Genomic DNA, 27,216 nt, shown 5'->3' with positions numbered 1-27,216 from the left:
CAAACTACCCTGCCCAGCCACAGCCCAACACCTCTCCGGAGACCACGTGGCAGCCACTTCCCCTAGGTGAGACTACCAATTTCTAGATTCTAGTAGATAGGTTATATATGACACAATTCATTTGGGTTCCAGATGTTATATTCAGGATTCCCAAAACCTTAATTGAATATGAATGTTTTCAAAACTCTGTAGTCACATATCAGTAAGACTTTGGGGAGGCAACCTTATTACATATTGACCCTCCCAATTTTATCCTTAGAATGTAATCTCATATCTTATATGATAGGGTACTTATATCACATCTCTGCTTTGGTCATGTTGTGGCTGAGGAACTGCTGAGAAATATCCTGAAAGCCATAAAAGAGTAGTGTTATATAGAGAGGAAATAAAATAACAGCTCATTTACTTAAGAATATAGTTCTGGAATAACGTCTCCTAAGCGTTGAACATGAGAGACATTCAGTAAATATTTGTTGAGTGAATGAATGAATGTTTTTAGTAAATACTGGCGTCAAACTAAAACATTGACATTTACATTATTTTACTATTACTGAAACTCCATTTTAAAAGATCTTACCTTTTCCTTCCTTGAGATAGTGTCTTCTTTATTTGAAGCACCATTTGCTTATTGGAATATATGATAATATATTTTTCATGACTTTTTAATTCAGTACCCTAATAATTCATCACTGTAGCTTATGGGGCTCCTTCATTCCCAGGAGCCTGAATCATTTATTTCCTCCTAGCCATTCACCAAAAGCTTCCAACAACACTGCTGATGAGTACCAGTCAGCTAATGGTAGTTTGGCTTTCTCACAATTTTAGAGATGGGATAGGAAAAGCCTAGAATTGCCCCAACACAGGGACTTGGCATTCCCTATGAGAATTGCTACAATGACAGGCCAAGTACCTGTCCCTAGACTTCTCCCTTGAGATCCCAGTTTGGTCTAAGACCTTGGAACTATAGAAAATCAGAAATAAAAACAGAAGTCAAAACCGCATCCTCACACTGGAAGAGAACAAGGTAGTGAGGCCTTTTGTGAGGTCCATCCATCCCAGAACTTCCCCGAACCCAGTGTTTCCAAATGTAGGTCATGACCTATGAGTCATAAAATCAATTTAGTGGGTCACTAGATGTAATGGGTCATGACCAGAATTTTTTTCACGAGACAGAATAGAAACATAGTGCCTTACACATAGTGAGGGAGGAAACTGTCTTACAGCAGTATTTTGTTTCCATTATAAATAAATACAAGGGCACACTGCATTTGTGCATGCGTGCGTGCGTGTGTATGTGTGTTACATGAACACTTTTTACGTAGATTGTGCTCAAAAAGGTTTGAAACCTTCTGACTGGAGGGACTCTGGGCCTCCAAGGTCAGGGAAGGCAAGAAGACCTCAGCAGCAAGAAAACTCTAGGGCAGAGAATCCCACACTATTAACAGTCACGGCTCAGCGGTGAGCAAGCGTATGTTGTGGTTAAGAACATACTCGGGCTTTGCCGTCAGTCCTTCCACTCACTAACTGCAGGATATGTATCTACAAAATGAGAGTCATGGTTGTACTATGATTGGACTATAACCTGATGCTTATAAGCCTGATGGTGTTGTATGGATTTAGTGTAGTCACACGTGCAAAAAGATCTTAGCATGTTTTCTGGACCACAGTAAGCTACCGTGGAGGGATACGAGTAACTGTGGTTCCTCTATTAGCCAAACTGAAGAAAGAGAATGAAATCTAAGGTTTCCTGAAAGTCCTGTCTGTGTCGGGCATGTCAGAAAAATATTACTTAAATTCCATTATTTAAGGAATATTTTAGAAGGTTAAGTTTTGCGTTCTTATGTCAAGAGACTTGCCCATGCTTTCACAACTAAGTAGCATAACCAGGATTCAGTCCTGGGACTGCTCCTATCGAAACCCCAGCAAGGCAATTGTCAAAGGATAGTGAGAACAGTGACCATAAAAACGAAGAGAAAATCTTATCTGTCAAGCCTAAGACAATAACACTTTTTTCCTTCCATGGTTAATGGTTTCGCCAAAACAGTGGTAGCTGCTGGTGCTGTTTTTTTAATACCAGGAAAGTTACAAGGTTGACACCACCCACTAGAATGTTCGATCAAGGAGGCAGGGGTTTCTTTCTTTACTTTTGCAGGGGTTTCTTTCTTTACTTTTGCAGGAGGCATCCAATAAATATTTGTTGAATGAGTAAATGAATGAATCCCTGATCTAGAAAAGCTTATATCTGTAGTTGAGCTAAAGAAGCATGGCACAAATTTATTCCTGGGTCTCTAAAAGAATCAAAATCTGTCTGGTGATAGAATGACTTCGGGGCTGCCCAAAGACTCACAGAGCCGTGTCTACCTAGAACTACTTCTTTCTAACAACAGAGTATTATTTGATCCCCACATCTGCTTTTTTTCTTCCATCTTAATGGGTTATAAAGGAATAGAATAGAAGACATTCGAGACCATAAAGTACCTATGTCTTTTCTGGGGTCTTAAAAATCGGGCCCTCGCAGGACCTAAGAACGTGCCTTATCAGCACTATTAGCAGCTTCTACTAACAGAGCTTCAAGGAGCAAAACATCATGATCAAGCAGAGTTGTTTCCCAAAATAGAGCATACAAAGAGAGGAGAGAAATGGGGTGGGGGGCACATTACATGACGTCTGACGAGATTTGCCTTCATAGAAATTTATTTGCAGAGAAAATTATATGAAATGTTACCTCATGAAAGGAACCTACAAAATCTCCCTCATCAGATGTTAAAGGAAGGAACAAACAACTCTCTTCATGAAGGGAGAAAGGTTGAAGACACTCTTTGCTTTTTTAAATCAGGGCGGACTGGATGACCTCACTGGGTCCTTCTCTGTGTTACCATGGCACGTTCATCATCAGTGAGTGTTCAAAACCCGTGAAACAATAGAGATCCACAAGAAAGAGCATATGCGCAAGTTCAAGATGAGAGCGGGGTGTGGGTTAGAAAACTGGGCATTCACTGGGAAAGCTGTTCACAGAGCAAACATAGGAGACCAGAGATTTCGGGTCTCTCTGCCTATAATTTTGAATCACTGCCATAAAAAAGAAGTCTATTGATGTCTGGGGAAACTGAAAATGGTCATGGTAAATGGAAGCTGTATGGTTCATTTACTGCCATAAAGGATTCCTTCCATCAGCTCTTCTGTATGCTATTATAGTTGCATTGGAAAACGCGAATGCTGAAGTAGGGTCCGCCAGCAGCTACCCGAGACCAGATTCAAAACTGTGCCTGATGGTTTATCATCTTTCTAAAATGCTGGTTAATATCATGATTTACTAAAGACATTTGACTGAACTAAAGGGTTTGTTGCAGGAAATGGTTATAAATCTCTGGGTTTGCTTTTGTTTCACAGTTTTTCACCTTTGAGCAGTACAAGAAATTGCTAGGATACGTGTCACTGTCGCCAGCATTGGTAAGTGAGAGTATTTATTATACTTAAGTGTGTGAGTTATTTCATAAAGCGAAATCTGGAAACAAAAACCCTTTTGATTCCCCAAGCCCAACTACGCAAATATGAATTCGAGTTATTCAATGTTCAGCTACTTGTTGAAAGCCATCTTCCTAATAACTCACAATTTGGCTATTTTATAGCTCCCAGTGATGAATTTATGATAACAGTGATATGTGTGGAAAGACCCATATGAGATATGGTCAAGAATATAAAATAAAGAGTACATTTGTCAAGATTCTGTGAAAGCCAAAACATGCATATGTTTACATACTACGTCCTGCGCATATCTGTTTATGCAACAGTCAGTCTGCCTAAGAAATTTCCTAACAGGTCACTTTTCCAGCTTTTGCTCAAGCTGTAGGAGATGCAGGACTTCAGGTCACCCTGTAGGCAGCTGCAGACTGAAGGACCTGTAGTCGTTGAGGAGAACAGTGATGCTACGATGCCACATCTCAGCTGTTCCATGGAAATCATGTGACGCGGGCATCTCTCAGTGCCTCTCTTCCTTGGTGACCTTGCTGCTTCGCAACTGCAAATTAGAGTGACCAGATGGGTTCTACAAGGATGTGTGCAGCAAGAGCCCAAGAGAGAGTGCACTGATTCCTCCCTCCAAACCTGAAAAACAAAAAAAAAACTAACGATACATTGACCCTCCAGTTGACGGGGGGGGGGTCCCCCAGTCCCCAAAAAGTCCTCTGGTGTACCTGCTGCAGTGGGCCTCAAAACTCATGTTCTGGAGCTTCGGCTCTTCTGTTACTTAACTTGTAAAGGTTCACTTCAGAATACTTACTCTGCCCAATAGACACTGTTCAAGAAGAAATAGCTGTTATTTCTTAAATGGTACATGCCCCTTCCCTAGGAAGGATCCTCTAAGAAACTTCTTGCCCAGCCTCCTGCCTAAACAAGGTACTGTGAAATAGCCTTGTATGGTAGAAGTGGCAGCCTGAGTCCTAATATTAGCTCAGATTTTTTTTTTTAATGCCTCGCTGTCATCTCTTAATGTCATTCTCAACTTTGGAAACATCTTGGTAAAGAGAGGATTAAAAACTTCCTAGCAAAAGACATAAAATATGGTCTTCAGAGGGCCAGCTGGCGGTTCCTGTGTCGAGCATGGGTTCCATGTGAGAGGCTGCAGTCGCTTGGCCTCCTGAGAATTAAAACAGCAAAGCGTTTGGCCACTCCAGCTACTCTAACTGAATGCATGCAAACTGTCGACAGTGTTCTCTTTCCTTGAACTCATTTATTCCAGTGTCTTTTTGATACGGCCAGACACTTAAACAGCCCTTAAATGTCCCCCGGCGCTCGCACATGAAATGCCTAGGGGGCTGGGAACCCAACTGTTCCCACTGGTCTGGAATCATCTAAGTAACGTGATCTGCTGATAGCTGATCAATTCTTTTGACAAGGGACTGCTGAACACTAGTTCTGACAGCAAATGTAGCTCAGTTTTATAGAAGAACAAAAAGTGAATTACTTGGAAGATTGCATATAGTAAGTAATAAAAACCTGAACATCTGGATTTTAGCTTTCCCAATCAGAAGAGTTTGGGACTAGTATTTGTGTGTGTGTGTGTGTGTATACACACTCATGTACACACACATGTTTTGGCTTCCATGATAGAAGTCTGAGATAAATGAATAAAATATTTGGTATGTTACCCTATGCAAATGTGTTTAAACCGTAATGAAGGGGCATGAAAGGAAAACATGACTAATTATTCCCTCTCCTTGAATCTGTGTACTATCCCATTCTTCCTCTGCATTTTTTTGTGCAACAGGAACAATGGTTTTTGTAAAGCACTTTACAAAGGTCTTCACACATTGTTTTGATCCTCATATGAGGTAGGGAGATTAGATAACATTGTCTCCATTTTACAGGTGAGAAAACTGTGGCTTATAAAAGGTTCTGTGATTTAGACACCGAGCTGCAGCTCACACTTGTGTTGCCTTTGTGTGAATTAGGCAAAGTTGCCCTTTCTCCTGGCAGATGCCTCTCCAGGGCTCCAGCTTGCAAGTGGTGTGCAGGCTGGATCTCAGCTTAAACACAACAATTAAAATATACACACAGACACCTTTTTCTGTGCTCAAACTAATACACATGGCAGCCCCGGTCACACAGCCAAGAAGGGGCAGAACCTGAACCCAGACCTCCCTCTAGCTCCTCCCTTGTTCCACCTTGCCTTTTCTTCCAAAGTTAGGGAACACTCATTTCTCTTTTCTCTTTTTGTTTTCTACTTTGAAGAAATTAGAGACTCCTACCAAGAGTTCTCTGTTCTTTGTTCTTCATTGGCTCTTTTCTTCTTTTGGTTGTATATAGCATTCCCCCTTCTCCTGGAATTAGAGCTTCAACACTAAAGAATTACTGTTTTCCAGGATCTGGTTTGAAGATTTGAGGCTTTGTTTCATTTTGTTTTTCTGGTGTGTGTGTGTGTGTGTGTGTGTGTGTGTGTGTGTGTGTATTTTAATTGTTGTGGTTATTTTTGATACAGATCTTCTGAAAAACCCTTAAACATTCTACTTTGAGAAGAAGTCAAGAAAGCTATAGTTCCTTATTGCAGAAACTCTTAACTCAGAGCAAATAAGAATCTCACATCATCGTTTGAGAGATGTTGTAGATTTTAGCTGAGCCTTTCAGAACAACCTCACCATTTCTGATTTCAACTTTTTTCCCTCATTTTCTATGTCTAGAAGAATAGGGCAGTTGCTGGGAGTTTTTTTGTTTGTTTGTTTGTTTGTTTTAAATAAGGAGAGGATGAATAAAAATTCTTTTGGTTTGCCAATTGTCTAGAATAGTGACTCTAACAACCGGGCTATACATTTAAATGTTTTCAGCTGCACTGTTTGGTTACCTGAAATTTAGTTATAAACCTTTTATTTTTGGTTCTGCTACTTGAATTTTTTGAGATGCTCAGTAATGATTTAAGTAGATGTTTTAAAAACGAAGCTCTCCTTTTACAAGTCAAACTCTCTTAATTGTTACATGTGCAGATGTTTTAGTATCCACCTTAAATCACTAAAACAACCTTTCTTTTCATTAAAGGAAAAAGTCACTGTTGATGGGGCTTTGACATTTTATTTTGAATTGTTAGGATGTGGTTTGTGGCTTCTGTAATTTCTTCTTCATGAATTGTCAGCATCCAATCAAGAACTAAAGCTGTTTAGTAATGGTATATGGTGCATTTTTGTGCATTTCTCCATTCTCCCCATAACATTCAGCTGCAGAGTATAATGAGTAAGATGTTTAACCCAGTGCACATAACTTGTTTTAAAGTATTGATTGATTTAACTTTTCTAGACGTTTGCCATTGCTGGATTAGGATCTGGACTAACAGAAGCTATCGTGGTTAACCCTTTTGAGGTAGTAAAAGTTGGCTTGCAAGCGAATCGGAACAAATTTACGGAGGTAATCATTTGATATTTTCCTATTGGTGAGGAAATGTAAAAAATTATTTTTAATATATGTACGTGCTATATATGTAATTATGAACCCAGCTCTTAGTCACTTGTTAAAACCATAGCAAATTATTTTTTATAGCAAATTATTCTTAAGGAAGTTGCATAAGAAAAAGTCAAATTTCTTCCACAAGGGAAGTGTGAAAAAAATGTTCTAAAGTCCAACGGACAAATGCATATTTACAAGTTTTATTTTAGATTTGGAATGTAATCTATAATGACTTATTTGGAAATGTTTCCCCTACTTTTAGCAAAACTTCTACTTCCCATTATGCTAGAAGAGACTGAAGCAAAAACCACAGAGGTGATAATATTGTGCTTTTTTAAAAAAAATTATGGGGGCACCTGGGTGGCTCAGTGGGTTAAAGCCTCTGCCTTTGGCTCAGGTCATGATCCCAGAGTCCTGGGATCGAGCCCCACATCGGGCTCTCTGCTCTGCAGGGAGCCTGCTTCCTCCTCTCTCTCTCTGCCTGCCACTCTGCCTAGTTGTGATTTCTCTCTGTCAAATAAATAAAATATTTTAAAAAAATTATGAAGTCATTTTTTTTAAATTGCCTTACTCCTTTCTCCACTCCACCCACTGCCCTCCCTCAAAGATTCTGATAATCTGTCAAGCTTGTCTTTGGGTTTAATCTGAATGAAGCAAGTTACTAAACCTGGGTAGACGTCACCACTCGGACAATGATGGGTCCTGACATTTAATCAGTGGTACACGGTGTTCCATGAAGACAGCTGCCCTTGGCGTGTGCTGCCTTCACTTCCTCCCAGTTGCCTAATAATTCCTTTGAAACCACCGAGTCCAACTGTTCTTCTTTTATTCTTTTGGGTGCCAAGCACCAGGTAGGGGGAAAATAAGGAGACTGGCGTTCCAGGTCCTTCCTTCCTTAGCATTTTAAGTTAATTCCCCAACTGGGTAGCATGTGGTATAAATTGCTTTGGAGTATCTGCTGACCTGAAATTCTCTGTAGAATAGATCCCCTGCCTACTACTTAAGCAGCTGCTAATGGGTGGAGACCTCCCTTGCTCCCACCCCACTTCCTGCCTGCTGGTACTGCTTGAGAGCTCCCAGGCAGCTTCTTGAGCAAGGATGTGGGAAAGGAGAAGGGGCCCAACTCACCTGAGGCTGCCAAGACACAAGGAGCACAGGGTTGGGCTGCTAGAGCAGATGGTATCCGCTCAGGTGAAGTCAATCCTAATTAAGGGAAATCTTTTTTTCAAGTTTCAAAAGGTTGCCTTAATTGCGGTGATATTTGGCACCTGAGTAAAGATTGAACATCCTTGCATGGCCCTAGTCTTTGTTTTGTTTCCTATTTCCTTGAACAAAGGAAAAAGGTGGTAAGGAATAGGAAGAAAAGAGAAGAAACACTTCTCAAATGCCCTGCTGAAATGGAGCAGCTCCCATGAAATCTGTTCAAGGGAATTTTGATTTATTAGAGTGGGAGAGTTACCAATTAGAAGAAAATTGTGGTGCTCCTCCTCTTCTGTGGCCTCCTCTTTATCATGGTGAAGCTGGTCAGAGCAGCAAGGAGAGGACAACGGAAAACAGGTATTCAGTGGTGGTCCTTTATCAAGGCAGCACGTAACCTGAGGGATGCAACTGGGACAGAGCACCACAGAGCACTCGTGGGAATGAGAATAGTGAGTTATCATGACACCCCTGCTCACGCCTAATGTTCTTTGTCTCTCCTCTGCCCTCAAGGAGCTTCCACACTGAGGCCAAGTAAGAGCTGCTAATGGGTTGCATGTGTTAAGGCCTGTCTAGAACACGGGAAACACCCTGCCAGCCTAACCCAAGACTGCCGTACGTGTGCATGGTCCCTGTTCCCTGACAGGAGTGCGCGGTGTGTCAGCTGTGTGCGTATATGCAGGCAGGCAGTTTTTAAGTGAGGGGAGAACAGGAGCTTGTCTGGGGTTATTTCCTTTGCAGAATCCACTGAACTGGACTCATTTTTAGGTATTTAGACAAAACAAAAGTGTTCAGTACATCACAACCTTCGACGAGTCAGACGTGATCACACACGTCAGCATTTATTTCCGACAACGATCAAGATTCAGTTGCTGAACTGATGTGGCACTTAATAGGCAGTATTGATCAAGGGAAAAGGTGTTAGTGGTACATAGTCACCTAACATAAAGTAACGGAACTGTGCTTTCTGGAAAAAAAAAAAAAATATATATATATATATATATATATCTGAAAGGAACAGATGACATGATGAGAATAGCAAATTTGGATCTAGTTCTTGAAAAATAACTGGTAGTCATTTTTGGCAACTGTAGCTATTTCCTATTTCTTTTGTCTAGGACTCACTAACTCCAAAGCCTTCCTCCACTGACTAGCACTTTCTTTTATCCAAAAAGGAGACACCTTTTTGTTAATCTGTGCCTGGGTTGGAATAATCCAACTGTTAGGTGTGCTTGCTTCAACATTTGTATGGCCAAGAATCATGATTACTTTTCTTCACTCTGAGCCCTTGTCAGCTTGTCAAGAAGTGTGTGCATTGGAGGTGGTGGATGGGGTGGGGAAGAGGAAGAGAAAGGAAAGAAGAAAGGAATTAATACAATGATCAATGCATTTAAAGGTTATACATTTAAAAAAAAGTTTGAGTCCAGGTTTAAAAGTAGTGCATATTTATGGGCGCCTGGGTGGCTCAGTGGGTTAAGCCGCTGCCTTCGGCTCAGGTCATGATCTCAGGGTCCTGGGATCGAGTCCCACATCAGGCTCTCTGCTCAGCAGGGAGCCTGCTTCCCTCTCTCTCTCTGCCTGCCTCTCTGTCTACTTGTGATCTCTCTCTGTCAAATAAATAAATAAAATCTTTAAAAAATAAAAAATAAATAAAAGTAGTGCATATTTATGTTAAAAAGCCCAAAAAATACTTATTTTATATAAATAAGTGTGTAAACATATTAAAAATGGTCTAGACTCCAGAGCAGTGCTGGCTAATACCGATATAATGTAAGCTACATTTTATAGTATCATATTTTAAAAGGCAAAAAGAAACATGAAATTAATTTAATACTGTATTTCATTTATTTTTAATTCTTTAACCCAATACATCCCAAATATGGTCATTTCAACATGTAGTTAATATAGAAGTTAGATGAGATATTTTACACTCTTCAGATTTGGTCTTTAAATCCCATGTGTACTTTATGCTTACAAGCACACTTGAGTTTGAACCAGGCCATTTCAAGCGTTCAATAACCACGTATGGATCATGATTTCCTTATTGGCCTGTGCAGGTCTGTCATGCAGAGGAATGCATAGAAACTTCTAAATTGTTATTACCTCTGGAAAGGAGACTAGAATAGGGGGCGTGGAAGGTAAGCATTTAAGGGAAGGGTTTTGTGTAGTTAAATGTTTAACATGAGAATGTATTCAGCATTACCTATGAATATTTACTTTAAAAAGTAGCACTTTCATCATAGAAAATTCGGGAAATACAAAACAGTATAAAGAAGAGTATGTAATCCAAAAGAAATGTTCTATGGCTTTGTGAGTTTCAAGTCTCCCTTTAAGGAGAGGGTTCTCAGCTGATTTGGGTAGAAACGACTTGCTGGCCCATCTTAAGGCTCAATGTTGCACAGTTCAGTTTCCATTACTTCATTTATAGTAGCAGAAATCTGTGTTTTTTCCTGCTCTATGATTTAAAAAAAAAAAAAAGTTTAAACCTTACATGTAGACTATTGAAGAATGTATATGAACAGAGCTGTCTGAACAGGAAGGCCACTGGTGAACTGGCAAATCTGGCCCAGGGCTGGGGAGAGAGAAATCTATCATGCTCTTTACCATTTCTTAACATGGACTTGAACAAGTTTCGTGCAGTTCCCTTGGTGATGAAACGATGGCTGTCGGTCCAGCTGTCTTACAGCAAGGCATTTTTTTTTCTTTTAAAGATTTTATTTATTTATTTGACAGACAGAGATCACAAGTAGGCAGAGAGGCAGTCAGAGAGAGAAGGAGGGAAGCAGGCTTGCCGCTGAGCAGAGAGCCCAATGCGGGGCTCGATCCCACTGAGCCGAAGGCAGAGGCTTTAACCCACTGAGCCACCCAGGTGCCCCACAGCAAGGCATTTGTATAAGTGGCTAGACGCACAAGCTCCAGAGGCCCATCTCTGTCATTGACTATGTGGCAAGTTCATGTTTCCCACTCTGACCATCGTCCTTTCCTATTTTTTAGAGAAAAATAATAATAGTAATAGGGTTGAGATGTGTATGCAAAGCTGTCAATGCAGCCTGTCATGTAGTAATGGTTTAACGTGACATTAGTTGTTATTACACATTTTTATGAGAATTTAAATATATGCAAAGATCTTTACATAGAACCTGGTACATGGCAGGAAGTCAACCAATGGTAACTATTTCAAGATGCAAGTTGATCTTACAAATGCTTAAAGTTACCTAAAGGCCTTTATCTTGAGCTAATACCCCAATTAATATTGAGCGGCCACAGCTGACGCCAGCCATGGGCACGTGGACAGCTTACTGAGCATGGTCAATTTCCCCCTCCGTCCCTGCTAGGCAGTGCTCAGGTGCCAGGACGATCTGTTCAGCCTGAACACTTTATCAAGGCTTAAGGGCTGGCAGCCTAGTTACAGCGCCTATGGACAAGGTCTTTAAACTCGGTCTGCTGTCATGAACAGAAGTAGCCGGATCTCTGTCAGCTGTAAATAGCCAGCAGATAGCCGCAGAAGCCAGAGGCTGACACACACACAAAAAACATTTGAAGCCACTTTGGAAAGATTCCCACCACAATCGAGATATGCTTCCTCTGGAATAGTTGTACAAAATTCATGTGTATTTTTTTGAGGGGAGTGGGAGCGGGAGAAAGAGAATCTTAAGCAGGCTCCACGCCCAGCACTGAGCCCAACACGGGCATCGATCTCAAGACACTGCAATCATGACCTGAAGCCGAAATCAGGAGTCCGACACTTTACTGACTGAGCCACCAGGTGTATTCCTTGTCAAGCCTGCTTATTCACTTCACGTGGAGGTTGCGAACGAAGCTCCTTTCCAGCCTTTTCAGTTAATTATAGCTACCAGTTGTGGGGGAGCACTGAATGGATGGGCTGCGGGCAGAATGGCCAACTTTAAGAAAGCAGAACAGTTTCCCCCGAGGCTGGTTCTGCAGCGAGATCACTGTGGTTGTTTCCGCCAACCGGTCTACTCTTCAGCCCTTCTACCCTCGAGCCTTAGAGACGAACCACTCCAGAGTCCTACACGGGAATTGTGGATTTTCCTATTTCCCTAGCCAGAGGAGGTGAGTCAACATGGTCCTTTAAAGACGAACATCTCCCACAAAGTTGCTGCAGCTGGGAGAAGCTCTACAGTGGAGACCATCAGCCTAGGGCGACCGTAGTCGACATAAGTCTTAATAATCCATTTAACGTGGGGAACCTGGGAGGCTCAGTCAGTTAAGCTTCCGACTCTTGATTTTTGGCTCAGGTCGTGATCTTGGGTCCTGTGATTGAGCCCCAAGTTGGGCTCCGTCCAGGCAGAGAGTCTGCTTCAGGATTCTCACTTTCCCTCTGCCCCTTCCCCCCACCCACTCATGAGGTTGTGCGTGCACTCTCTTTCTCTCTCTCTGAAATAAAGAAATAAATCTTTAGAAAAATATTACACTTAATGTCTTGTAAGCAATGATAGGGTAGGAAGATGAAGTGTGGGGACTGCCACAGTCTCAGGGAACACAGAGCAAAGTCTCGAAGTAGGCAGATATCCCCCTTGGTCCTATGGGGAGGGCATGGCTGGCAAAGGACCAGAATGGGGTCCTCTGAAGAATGCGTTCCTGAACGGGGGCCCCTCTGGCTGGGGTCCAGGAGCAGGACTGGCTGAGAGCAGAGGCTGTGTCTGTGATATTCTTGGAGCCCCAAGTGCAATTCCCATGAGGATTTCCAGGAGTGGCAGGTGACTCGCTGGCTTGGGTTGCCTGGGTTCTCCCTTCTGTGGTCTAGGCTTGATTCTCTCGCCAGTCAGAAGTCTGTTACCCATAAAGTATGCCTTCCCACTCAGTGTAGCCATAAACTCTTCTAAAAATACAAAGAAACTGTGGTTCATTTGGTTCCTGATACTTCCCTCATCTCCTTCCAGCTTCTGTGTAAAGTATTTCAATAGGTGTGCTTGTCTTGCCTCCACTTTTTAAATTACCACCATATCAGTCAAAGACTATAATCCCTGCCACACTTCCTCCAATTCCAATACCAGAATCTTGGCCAGCATCTTAAAATTCACAGTGAATAAAGAAAACCGGTCTCTAATTTAAATATGCTTGACCTTCTGTGGGGAGCAAAGTAATCACAGCTTTGTCATGCTCTGGTTTGGTTCAGTGGGTGTAAAAACATGTTCAAATAAAATCGGGATAGACCCAAATTTCCCCCCGTCCTTCAAACTAAACCCGAGCAAAGTGTTGTTCTGGTTTGTAGTCTCTTTGGCTTAGGGCTAGACTTGCCCGAGGATTTTTCTACTGGAGATGGTTTGCATATCCAGTCTCGCCAAAAGTGTGACTTTATAGCTTGTTGTCCTTGTAGGACCTTTCTCTCCTCTAACTGGGTGCATCGTTTTTTTTGTTGTTGTTGTTTTTTGTTGTTGTTTTGTTTTTGTTTTTTTTCAGATTTTATTTATTTATTTATTTGATAGACAGAGATTGTAACTAGTCAGAGAGGCAGGCAGGGAGAGAGAGGAGGAAGCAGGCTCCCTGCTGAGCAGAGAGCCCGATGTGGGGCTTGATCCCAGGACCCTGGGATCATGACGTGAGCTGAAGGTAGAGGCTTTAACCCACTGAGCCACCCAGGTGCCCCTGGGTGCATTGTTTTTAAGCTATAGATTTATAAGACCTAGAAGTCCCCTATCACTTGTGCTAAGCCAAGTGGTGCTTGGCTGGCATGCTGTCTGCAAGCCTGGAAAATGTGAATTTCTCCCCAGGAGCAAAATCTTGGATGAATTGTTTCCCAGTTTTTCTCTCCACTTTGAAATGCACTTCAAAGTTATTATTTGGCTAACGGGTTATGTTTTCCTTCCCTTGAGGTCTATAGGATTTGCCTCTGATGTGTGGATGGGGGACAGGTTTTCCTTCCACTCATTTTTATCTACATTACATATGAACATAATCATTCTCACCCCCAAACATGAAACTAAGGCTTAAGTGAATTGCAAAAGCCTGTTTCCCCTCTACTTAGTCTTTAAAGGCGCTCAACCCAAGAAAGGAATAGTCTTCTACCTTTATAATTGTAATTATAAGGTTCAGTGAACAGATAGTGAATGTGTCATTGATAGTAGAATCTTTAAAGATAGAGTTTGTTTGTTTGTTTGTTTGTTTTTGATTAGTTTAGGGTTTGATTCTGGTTTTGGATAAACATCACTAGATATAATTCCAAACACTTTCTTCTGGCAGTTCAGTAATCTAGTAGAGATCAGTTAGATCACTTAGGAGTTCACAAAGCTTAGTGATTATTTTCTCCACAGTCAATGGACAAGTGTTTAAACTTAGTTATAGTACCTGGAATCAACATAAAGTAAATAGAAGGACCGCATTTTGTGATTATCTCAAGAAAGAGGGAAGCTGAGTTAGAGAGTGAGCGTGTGCCTCTGTTTACAGATAGTGTGAGAAGCCAGCTTCCAGGGCATGTCAACATTCGTGATGATGTACTGAGTTAAGTTCAAATTTTTCCTGCATTACCATGTGAAACATTGCCTGGAAACTCTGCAGTATCTAAATTATTTCTTTCCAGTCTATGATTCTTGTGGGCAGAAAAGTGAATTATGTATATGAATCCTTTCCTATAGTTATCTTTCAACAATACCTAAGGCAACAGCCAAGTTGTCTCTCTATTATCATTTACAGAAAATAGACGTCAGTCTTCCATTCAGCTGTGCCCGCAACGCTAGAGTTTTGCTTTCAGAACTGAGACTTTGAAGTAATGATAATAGCTACCATTTACAGAACATCTACTGTATGCCAGATACTGTGTAAGATGCCTTACGTGATTTTTCCTTTATTTGATTTTTTTCAATTTATATAGTTTTTCAAATTGTAAAAGTATTACATTGGTTTTTCTTCCCCTACAAATCAAGCAATACAGAGCTATATAAAGAAAAACCAGTTGGGGCGCCTGCGTGGCTCAGTGGGTTAAAGCCTCTGCCTTCAGCTCAGGTCATGATCTCAGGGTCCTGGGATCGAGCCCCGCATCGGGCTCTCTCCTCAGCGGGGAGCCTGCTTCTCCCCCCACCCCCGGCCCCTGCCTTCCTCTCTGCCTACTTGTGATCTCTGTTTGTCAAATAAATAAATAAAATCTTAAAAAAAAAAATGAAAAAAAAGAAAAACCAGTCAATGATTTCCACCAACACTCCCCCCTGATCCCAGGGCTTCTGTAACTGCCTGTGCTTCCTTCCACTTTTCCAATGCCCACACATACTTGGTATTTCAAATTCCCTCACTATCCCTATAAGGTGGATGGCTTTCTCTCGGTGTTATAGATAGGGGAAAATAAGGCCTAATGAAATTAGCAGCTCTTAGGAACCCAACGTGAACATTGAATTCTCTTTCTAAGCAACCACACTGCTTTTATCGGGATCAAGAAATGTGGGTGATCGTGACCCTTAAGGGACAGTCAGAAGTGTTTCTGGAACCAGGAAAAAGCAACAGCTCCTTCCATGGTCCCACTTTTTTCTGAGCGGTCCCCACAGTGTGGCCCCCTTCCCCGCTGCTCTGACAGCGACGGCAGGGGCGAGGCACGGCGGCAGCATCTGCTCACCTGGGTGTTCCTCCCGGGACCGTTAGCAGGCGACAACTTGGTGTCGAAGAAGGTTTGTGGCGCAGCATCTGGGAAAGTTTGTTTATGGCAAATTACTATCCACTCACAGATTGTTTAAAAAATAGACCCGTTCATCAAACAAAACTCCAGATAGAACCTAATTGTATCTGGCGTGACTTTCTGTCCATAATCTTGCCTTATTAAAATAAGCTATAATGATGACTTAGCGAAATATCTGAGCAAAAGCGAAGTTTAAGTGTGGGATTTTGAGCCCAATTCCTCTTCTTTCACTTACAGTTTGTTCTCAAATAAAAGGAAGGGATTACTTTTTCCTTTTTGTCCCCCCAAATTTACGAAAATGCTTCAAGACTTTATTTGAGTAATGAAGAGCATAAGTGATCATCTATCTCCTGAGGAACCAAGGTATTTTCCTGCCTAAATGCAGCAACTGGATCTCCTCTTCTTGAACAAAGCAGTGTTTCTCTGAAGTCCCAGATATGGACACTCACTCCATTGTGCGAAGGTCTCTTCCAGTTTGCGTTCCAGCTGTGTGACGAAATTCAATGTAACCCCCTATTCCATTGGCTCTAAAACACAACAGAATTCACCTTGTCCTGGGAAGCAAGTAAAGGAACACAAGTAAAGGAGCGTGCCGCCTTTTGACATGGTGTGCCTAGAGCTCTTCTCTGGCTTCAGGGTGGAGGAAATTAATGGACACACACCCCATGTCTCTACCCACTGGCCGCACTCTGACTGCTACTCACCCAGAGAACAATGCCTGCTGCCTGCACCTCAGTCTGTGATCTCACAAGCTGATCAGAGCCAGCTATGGTCAGTAGTTGGATGGAAGAACTCCAGGCAAAATAGCTCAGGCTGCCATAAGTCATCTCTGTGATTTGTTGGTAATCCTGGACTCTCCGTGAGTAAGGAAATCAGTGCCCTGGAGTGGTACAAAGAATCTTATTAATCAAGCCTCTTAAGGACTTTTAAAACAGAAATTTGAGTCCATATTTCATAACCATCGTGGAATATTCTCAGGGTGGGTCTAAAAATTATCGGCCTACCTCCCTGAATAAAAATCCAAGCAAACGGATTTAAATTCTAGAATAGGAGCAAAGTCCTGCACGAGACATTTACACAGCACACGGCACCTCGTAGGCACACAACGGGTCTTCGTTGAAGAAACGAACGCATGAGAGGACAGAGAGTTCCCAGAATTAGCAGTTGGCAATAGCTAAAATGAAGCCTAAAGACTCTGAGTTACGTCAAGTGGAAATACTCTGGCAGGTACTAGTGCACGGAGGATTTCAATAAACCAGTGTGGAGAACAGTGTGATATCACAGTCTCTTAGCCACATTCCAATCTACTTATGCTCCCCTGCTTGCATTCTGGTGCAGTCGACGAGGAGTACGTCTAGGAAAGTTATAATGCCATTTGGCTCACAACTGGTAACTAAATATGAAAATTGCAGTGACTCTAAATGTTGGAAGGAAACTGAACTGGTAGGTGACCTGCCAGGTTGGATAGTATTGGAATCACTCGGCTGATGATGCTGGTCAGTCACCATTTTTGTTTTGAAATGGAAGCCCAGTAATCAAATAATTTTAGTAAAATTCCTTGTGTTTACAGAGATCTAGTCAAAATGATTCTGTATTTTCCTATTTAAGCATCCCAGTGGAAATCGTGTTTTGCCTTTCTAATTAAATATTTGCTTACATGTGTGTGACAAGATGTTGCACACTTCTACTCTTTATAGGGAGTTAGAGAACTCTGGTTTTTCTCTATCACAAGGCCCCAAGAAGAATATATTGGGGTTAGGATGTATGTATTACCTGTATCAGTTGGATGATCCAACTCTGAAGCTTTTACCACAAATTACCACAAATGCAGAACAAGACTGAGCCCACAGAATGAGAACCACACTGGATTAGATGCAGAATTCTGGTTAAGCTATTTACCAGCATTTTTACTTTAGGCCTGCTATTTAACAATCCTTGTTTTCTCACCTGCAAAATAAAGGAAATATACCCGCTGGATACCCTACAAATTGAGAAAAGCAGTCAGATATGTTACAACGGCAAAACCATGCAAAGTATAAAAGTACGGACTTGGAGTGGGAGAGGAACTACCTCTGTGATCTTGAGCAAGTAACACAACCTTAGTTTCCCCATCTGCCAAATGGGAATGATGATAATACCTATCTCACACCCTTGCCGGGAGGATAAATCGTGTGATATATGTAAATACCAGACATCTGTGCTAATAGTTAACATTGATGAGCACTTACTGTGTTCCAGGTACCTGGTAACACACATGAATGTGCTCTCTAGGCTGTAAGCTGTGTGAGGTGTGAGGTGGAGGTCCAGTGGGTGACTTTTTCATTCCCAACCTTTGCTCCCCTGTGGCCTTGCTTCTATAGCCCACAGACTTACCCACTGGAGAATTCTCACCAAGGATGTTAACTCTGAGAGGTAGGGAAGAAGCCATTTTACAGGATCTGCTGCTCTAGAGAAGAAAGCCCCTGGGGTGAGGAAGCTCCCTGGAGAAGCACTCTCGGCCGGAAGCTGGATTTGATCAGGCTCAGAGGAAGCAGACCTTTTTGTCTTGCATGAGGCGTTTCTGGTAGGCACAAGGGTCCAGGGCTCTGGGAACAGGAAAGGACAGCCAGAAGGAATGAAAAGGAAGAGCCTCGTTATGCATGCCCTTCGGCTCCCTCAAATCAGCCTCCACCCTTTTTAAAGCCCTTGCCTTCAGCTCACAAAGAAATTACCTGTTATTTTATTATTCAAACTATTTTTGTTATTCTCAGTACGACTGCCATTATTATTAACAGCTAATATGTAGTGAATGCTTACAGAGGACAAAAAATCCACTGACTTAGTTGTATCATCACAGCAATCCTATTAGGAAGATTCTCTTATTTTCTTATTATTGTTACTTTACAGATGATTAAGGTGAGGATAAATCAGAGCAGATAAAATCCTTGCCCAAGCTAGCAAGTGGGATTGCTGAGACTCTAACTTGGGACTATCTGGCTCCAACCCGCTCACTATCTATCTATCTATCTATCATCTATCTACTTGTTTATTTTATGTCTTCTCATGTTTTTCTTTCCAAATTATTATACTTTTTTGCATTTTTTTTTTAGCGTTCAGCAATTCATTAGTTGCATATGACACCCAGTGCTCATCACAAAACATGCCCTCACATCACCTGATTACCCCCTCCTCCAACCCCTCCCTTCTGTAACCCTCCAGTTTGTTTCCTGGAGTCCAGAGTCTCTCATGGTTTGTCTCCCACTCTGATTTCTTCCCATTCCGTTTTCCTTCCCTCCCGCTGTGGTCCTCCATGCTATTCCTTATGTTCCACATATAAAGAAGATATGGTTCATATACACAATGGAATATGACTCAGCCATCAGAAAGGATGAATACCCACCATTTACATCCACATGGATGAAACTGGAGAGGATTACGCTAAGTGAAATAAGTCAAGCAGAGAAAGACAACTCACTATTTCTAACTACTGTGCTGCTCTCTGATTTTACTTAATGACTCACAGCTAGAGTTCAAGTTCAACCAGGCACTTGAGTTCAAAATGTGCCCTCTGGCTGCCTTCCTCAGAGCAGGAGAGCAGAGCCTGGGCGGTTTGCTCAGCACTTCCAGAGTCTTTCCAAAAGAAATGAACTTCTGCTCAACTTGTCCTCAAGCCTGTTCTGAAAACCAAAATAAATAATTTGTGTTGATAGTCAATGTGCCAGAACACAAACAAAAACGTCCCATTTTGTAGAGCAGGGAGTGAACTTTAACCTTCTGAGAATTTTTGGGTTTCCTATATGAAATGTTTTTTATTATTTTAAGATACATTCTCATGTGTCTTTTTCCCTTAAGCTTAATACAATGTATTGTAATTAATCTTAAGTGAAAAGATGAAGTTGAGTGTAGTATTGTAGTTAAGAGTTTTTAAAACATTTATCAGCAAAAACTGTAGGATTTACTATATAAACAAGCTCATATAAATGTATCTTGTTAATTACCCAGCTATAAATACAAATTGGATGAAAAGCCTTGATTGGATTTGTCCTCCTCTGTTCTGCTGATACAACCTTAATCGCACATGATAAAAACCACTTCTAGTCAGAGAGCACATCAGACTGCAGACCACTCCAGCAACCTGCTCCAGTGAAAGAATCAAACAAACGTCACATCAGTGCTTGCTTCTTGGGGGGAAAAAAAATCAAATACTGAGCATTTCCCCCTATTTCCTATTCAGTCAAAATTTAACGGGGAAAGATATCCTTTGTACTGTACCTCCAAAAGGAAGCAATCACTCAACTTTTCGTTGAAGCCCATGTGAATTGTTGTTCTTGTATCATAACGAATTATAAACCTCAGGGCAAACTCCAGTGAGCTCTGTAACATGCTCCAAAAGTAGTGATAGACTGGAGGGCAGTCAGGGTATTTCAAGATTGGGTCATCAGTCGGAGGGCTGGAAGGAAGGAAGTTAAAGGTAACCCACCACTCCCAGTGCCATTGATTTATCATTTATCACAACAAGTGATAAATACGCTGATTGCCCACCCTCCTGAGGAAAGCTACAGACATCTGCTCTTTGTGCGTGCCCGATTTCTAACCTAGTGCCAGCTCAAACTATTGAGGCAGTGGGATCAAGACTACTTGTAACATTCGCTCCAGAAAATCATAATTAGAAAAGTAAATAAGCTGGATTCAGGAACAAAAGGTAAATTCCTTTTGAATTATGCAGTTACAGATTACCAGTTTACCTGGATGGCTAATCCCCCCCATTACTTTGGATAATCCAGAACTGGATGCAGCTATTTACATGTAGCCAGTGATGATAGGTATTATATGACATTAGTTTCACTAATTCAAAGATGTGGGGGTTTTTTTGCCAGCAATCTTCCCTTGAAGGCCTCGTATGCATGCAATTTTGTTTACTTATGGAGCTTCCTAATTGTAAAAGCATGGATCTAGGCATGATTATTCATGTTGGGGTGGGGGAGGGAAATCCCTAATAATTCTGGCTTGAAGGGAAGCTCAAAGGGTAATTTACTTTATATCACAGTCTCAAAGATGGGCTCTCTGGCTCTGTTCCTCTCTCCTGCAGCAACCATCCACGATGAGTTATGCAAGACACATCATTAAGAAGGAAGGCTTGGGACTCCAGGGCCTCAACAAAGGATTTACAGCAACTTTGGGGCGTCACGGAGTTTTCAACATGGTTTATTTTGGCTTCTACTACAATGTCAAAAACATTATTCCTGTCAATAAGGTAACTATTTAATAGATTAAAATCCTGGAGGAAGAAGCTCATCAGTGATGATAGCTACATCTGTAGAGTGCTTATCACGTGCTAGTCACTGTGCTGAACACTCACATCGAATCTGATCCCCACATTAGCCTTATTCATGGGGTGTTGTCATCCCTATTTAGGAACTGGAAACTGAGGCTTAGAAAGACCAAGTTCTTTGTTAGGTAGTTAAGAGCAAAGCAGAGACTTGAACCCAATTCTGACACCAAAATTCATCTCCTTGAAATATGCATCATGACCCCTGAATGCTTCCTCTTTATCACTAACAGAAGCTTCTAGAAACTATGTTATCACTTTTTTTAATCTCAGAAGCATAACTTTCCCAAGAAGGTTGAAATTTTCCTGTTTTAAATAAATTTTGAACTGAACCCCTGGGGGAAATTGTCAGCCTAAAATTTAAATTTTACCTAGATACTAATTTTTTTTTTAAAGATTTTATTTTATTTATTTGACAGAGATCACAAGTAGGCGGAGAGAGAGGGAGAGACAGGCTCCCCACTGAGCAGAGAGCCCAACGCCGGGCTCGATCCCAGGACCCTGGGATCATGACTTGAGCTGAAGGCAGAGGCTTTAACCCACTGAGCCACCCAGGCGCCCCCTAGATACTAATTTTTAAATCTACCTAAGTTAACTAGGGTAAGCAGGAAACCAACTCTACAAGTATCATTCACTTTTCATGCAAAGCAGTAGTAATCATAAATATATTTTTAATGGTAATGTACAGATGCTAATAGCCTCTCACCTTCTACAAGATAAAAGGAGCACAGGATGTGCTTTAAGCTCAGCGTCTTTTCATTTATAACAGCACACTTTGCCCCCACCATCTTATTGCTTGCTTGCATTGAAAATTTCTGAACGTGGAAGCACCCCCTGGGGACACATTTTGCATATGCAGACAATTTCCCCCAGGGGTTCAGTTTTTTGTTTTGCTTTGTACAAAACTATTGATGGACTTTTATAAAACATAAAATGATTTCTAATATAACTATCACCAGACTGTTCAGTAGAGTTGATTACACCTACCCTTGCCCAATGATCCCCCATATTCTGGGTCAGGACTTATCTCAAGTAGCAGCTGAAGCCAAGGGATGTCCCACATTAACTGTCTGTTGGTTTGGCCTAATTCACTTGCCAAAATAGTTAACCACATTTTACTGTATTTGGAAATCTCGGTTATTGAGTAGAAGCTCAGGTTTGGTTGGCCTGAAATCTGTGATTGTACAGCGTATAGACACCCTTCCCCCACTGACAGACAATTCCGACTCCAGTGGTCCTCAGAGCCCTCCTTCCATCAAGAATCACAGAAATTGAACAAAATGGACACTTTGGGCTGAGTGACATGAGGGAGTTTGACTCTTACACATTGAGATTCTTTTTGGCAGGAATGAGCTAAACAATTTGTGGCACCCAGGACAAAATGAAAACGTAGTACCCTTGTTCAAAAATTAGTAAGAATTTCACGACCAAATAGTAAGGCAACAAACTTAGCTCTTCTAAGCACAGGCCCTGGGTGACTACACAGGTCACAAATGCATGAAGTTGACCCTGGTTTTTAGACTCTGAGATGAGTACTCCTTACAACACGGGAAAAGAGTCCCTGCCTCCATCTCTCCAACTATCCACTTTTGAGGCAGAAGTCACACACAATGAAATAAATTATACCAATGATTATATATTTTATTACGTATATTTGAGCATTTATTTTAATTTCTATAGCATTATAAAATGAATTTGGTCTATTTAAGAAAGAAGTCACAAAGATCTACATATAGTCATAGGTTAATAATGTTTTTTTAAAAAATCCACAAGTGTAAATTTCATTCTACAGTTAATCTGTGCACTTAATTCATTAAATGTTATGCATTACATAAACACAGAAGCTTAACTATTCACTTATTTTTTTAAATACATCATGATATCCTGAAACCATGGAAAGCACTCATTGATCTTGCCAGTTGGCAGGGTCAGACCATACCACCTCTTACAGGACACATTGAGGTTTCTTACCTTTATCTGAAGAGAACTAGGAAGCCAACAAAAGATTTTAAGCCGAGGAATTACCTGATCAGTCTGGCCGCCAAGTGGAGAAAGCATGGAGGGGAGGTGGTGAGGGAAGGGCAGGGTGTAACATGGAAATGATTTCCAAGCGAGATGCTAGGGGCTCAGATTGTGTTGTTCATGGTGGAGACAAGAAGTGGACAGATTTGAGACATTTTCAGGAGGCAAAATGTACAGGATGTAGTGATGGAGCATATATATAGGTGTGTTTAGAAAAGGGGTGGTGGGTAGAGATGCTGCCTAGGTTCTTGGCTTGAGCAACTGAAAGGGTGATGATGCCATTTACTGAGAAAGAAAACAAGTTTATGGGAGAATATTATGGGCTCAGCCTGGAAACTGAATTTAACTGCATTTGGAACTAAAATGCAGATGTGTCGGAGATTGGGTGTGGGTCCTAGAGCTTTAGAGGAGAGATCTGAGTTGGAGATGCACACTTAGATGTCTTCACAAATCTGGGTGTCTGGATGGCTCAGTCGGTTAAGTGTCTGCCTTCAGCTAGGGTCATGATTTCAGGGTCCTGGGATGAAGCCTGCGTTGGACTCCCTGCTCAGAGGGGAGTCTGCTTGTCCCTCTCCCTCTCCCCTCTCCTTGCTCATTCACTCACACATTCACTCTCTCTCTCAAATTAATAAATAAAATCTTGAAAAAAAAAAGTCACCATAAACCTGGGTGAGTGTCCCTTTTACTAGGTGAAAGATTTTGAGCCAATCACTTCACTGCTCTGAGTTTCAGCTTTTTTTATTGTCTGTTGAAAAAGCTACCCAACAACATTATTTTGAGGATTGGCAAAAATAATCGTGAAGTTTAGGTGTGCTGGTACGGGTGAGAGCGATGAGGGGAGGAGAGTGAGGTGGGGAGGCGGATGGTGCAAACAGCGAGCACATAGAGCAAGCATGAAGAATTTTTCCCCAGGACTGTTCCTTTTGCACTTAAATGAACACTGTGTTTTTTTCTTGCCTAGAACAAAGTCATTGATTTTATGTGTTCTGTAATCTAAGCCTGATTCAAAACTGGGAAACCAGTATTCTTTAAATTTAAACCATAATAAATCAATCCTTTGTGAAGGGGAAGGTATGATAATCATTAAAACATGTTGAAGAACGTCATCAAGTTGTTAACCATGAGGAGGAGGCGGTGTTCCTTGAAGGCTTTATTCCATCTTTGCCATGGGCTGTCTCTAGCCATACACTTCGGACGATTTGTTTACAGGATTATGGTTTCAGCTCCCTCACCCAGCAACTGGTTGGTCATTCTGTTGTTCTGAGGGAATTTGAGATTTCCCCAGTCCTGACTGGCATGAAATAATTTTAGAATTTTTTTCTTTAATGTGTTTTTTTTTAATCCATAAATGGTCTTCCAGTGTTTTCCATTTTCAAAGTATTTTGTTTTAAAAGAAACTTCATAATGATTATCTCTGGGGAGTGGAAATGGAAATTGGGGGGGTGTATGTGGGGGGCGTGTGCGTGTGTGTGAGTGAGAGAAAGAAACAAAGCAAGCAGCAGTGGAAGGAAAGTCATTTTCTATATACCATTCTGAGCTGTTGGAAGCGTCTGCAACGAGCGTGTATTAATTTTATAATAGGAAATAAATCAGTGTAAAGTTTAATAGAGTCTCAGAAACTAGAATACCTAGTTAACTTTTTCACATTTTACACACCTCTGAGGCTGTCTAGAGAGGTAAAAATAAGAACTTTAAATGGTAAGCGGGAAGAACTCAGGTCAGACATCCACCCTGAAGTTTTAACTCTTCAGATTGGTGATGCCCATTAGATATATTTTTCAAGTGATCTCAGAAATATCCTGACTTTCTGTGCCATGTCAGACTATTAAAACCATTTTTGTAGACTCCACAGTTTTGCCTGATTCCCGTCATGATAACTGCCATTTTCAGATAAGAAAACCAAATGAGAAGTTACGGCCCAATGGTGAAAGTTACTGAAATAATTTATCTGAGGTTACACAGCAAGGGGGAGGGAGAGAACTAGAGGCCAGAACTCTTTCCACTAAACCATGCAGTGCTTTAATTCTGTATTTTACCTTGTGTTTTGTCACACATAAATGACCGCTTAAAAATGATTACTGAAATTTACATACGTGGAATAGCTAGAATATCTAGATAATGGGACCAAATTCCTCTTCTGTCTCCTTCAGTCCTGTAACCTAGCCCTCCCTTTCCATAGCCTTAGTCTGTAATCTGTAGGAACAAAGAATGAGAAGTCACAGCCCTGGAAGAAGAGGGCATTAGCAGTTTGAAAATGGTGCCCTGGGTTAGATTCCTTCTGATTTATTTGTAGTCTCCGGCTGCTCCTTTGGTGAGTAAGTGGCTACAGTAGAGCAAAGATTGCCCTGGATATTAACTGACCATGGAATCCATTTACTGGAGGCATTCATTTACATCTTGCAGTAAATGGAAAGGAATGTCAGCATAAAGAATTATCCCTTCTCCCCAGAAAGAGGCATCACTTCTCCAAGTAAAGCCCACTGGGAGCAGGTATTGATTAACTTAAATGCTGACATCTTTTTCAAATATCCATGGAAGTAAGCTTTCGTTGCAAAAATAATTTCTTTCATTCCCATTACAAGGTGGGGCTGTCCGAAGCCTATTGTTTGTGATGCTGACACAGAAATGAGCATCGTAAAATTCAAATGTTACATCTCTTTAATAACCTTGTCCTCTAGTTCCATATTTACTGCTTTTCAAATGTTTCCATAAGTAAAATCATAATAATAATAGCAGAAATCACTGTCTGAGGCTCATGGCTGTCAACAGTATTAAGCTATGCTTTTAGTTTGTAGCCTAATTAAGCATGTTTGCAAGTTATTTTGCCAAAAACAATACATCTTTTGTGTTGAATTTTGCCATGATATAAATTACATGTGTGGGTTAGAGATATTCTAGGAGAGAACAATTTTTCACATGTTCAATTTTTCTTACTTAATAAACCATTTAGACCTGTCCCTGTGGCCATTTTACTACGGACTGTATTAAGGCAAACATATTTTATTTTCTCCTAAGGTAATATTTATAAAAGCTTGCCTTTTAGAAATGCAAATGTTTTTCTTTTGCTTTTGATTTTTAATATTTTCTTCATTTTGTAAATTCTGTAGAAAGTCAGAGGGCGGTGTCAGACGCACTTCAGTTTATTAGAAGAAATGTGGAAATGTGTTCGTTTCGTGATTTAAAGCTATGTCTTTCCCTAAGGTGTGCACTAAGCTGGATGAAAAATGCACCTTTGGGTTCAAGTGAAGAACTTAGACAGAGCTGTTTGTATTTTGGAAAGAAGAATCTCAGTAGAATTAGATCATAGTAAGATTTAATTTATGGCCATTTATTTTTCTGATTCTCTCTTACTCAATCATTAGTCTTACCAATCATCCGGTAATGGGAAGGGCAAGAGCATTAAAGTTACATTAAGAACAACTCTCCTTTCTGGGAACCACTGGGGTGAAACTACAAGTATATATTATCTATAAAATTCCAAGATATGTGACAAGATTCTGTGGTAAAAAGCAGTATCCTTCATGGGCAGTTTTCACAGACTCCCTGGGGTATGTGTGTTGGGGAGAAAGAAGGCATGGGGGGAGGGCAGAGAGAAGGGGGCAAGGATTCAGACACTTAGTTTATAATAAACTTTAAGCCAAAAGTTTCCAATCAGGTACCACCCAAGTGGATGGAAGTGTGGTACCACTAGCTTTAGATTCTCAGTGGGTCCCTTCTATTCATTCATGCCAAAAGCGTTCCTGGCACATCTACGATGTCTGGGGCCTTGCCTCACTGAGTGTGAGCACTGTCCCTGCCTTACCGGGGTCAACGAGAGGAGACCCACAATAAGCAAGTCCTCGTGCAGGGTACTGGACTGTGACAGTCGTGATGAAGGCCATGAAAAGACAACTATCAATCTGTGGGGATTTATAAACCAGGATCCTACTCTAGACCGATGGCAGAGGCAGGCCAAGGATATAGGAAAGACCTGCCTTCACAAACAACGTTAAGGCTGAGGCTCGACATTGAGGATTAGCCAGGCCAAGAGGAAGAGGATGAGCGGAGACTAGACAGATCTTTAGTCACAGAGGAGAGGATGAGTGATTGCCCTGGAGCAGAGGCTCGCGGAACCGGGGAGAAGTCATAGAATGAG

The 27,216-nt window shown here is 41.3% G+C and overlaps 1 protein-coding gene across 2 annotated transcripts in view; it reads left to right on the top strand.

The window, feature by feature from the left end:
• Positions 1-27,216, top strand: part of SLC25A21 (solute carrier family 25 member 21) — a 506,059-nt gene that overhangs the window by 457,068 nt on the left and 21,775 nt on the right. For both annotated transcript variants that reach the window (XM_046010194.1, XM_046010195.1), the window contains 3 exons: positions 3,391-3,450; positions 6,784-6,891; positions 20,820-20,984. In XM_046010194.1, coding sequence (XP_045866150.1) covers positions 3,391-3,450; positions 6,784-6,891; positions 20,820-20,984 — 333 coding nt within the window. The remainder of the gene's footprint in view (positions 1-3,390; positions 3,451-6,783; positions 6,892-20,819; positions 20,985-27,216) is intronic.

This window comes from Meles meles, chromosome 6 (genome assembly GCF_922984935.1).
Source record: "Meles meles chromosome 6, mMelMel3.1 paternal haplotype, whole genome shotgun sequence".
NCBI classification, from domain to species: Eukaryota; Metazoa; Chordata; class Mammalia; order Carnivora; family Mustelidae; genus Meles; species Meles meles.
Note: the sequence above shows the minus strand (reverse complement) of the source record. Positions and strands in the feature narration are given on the sequence as shown.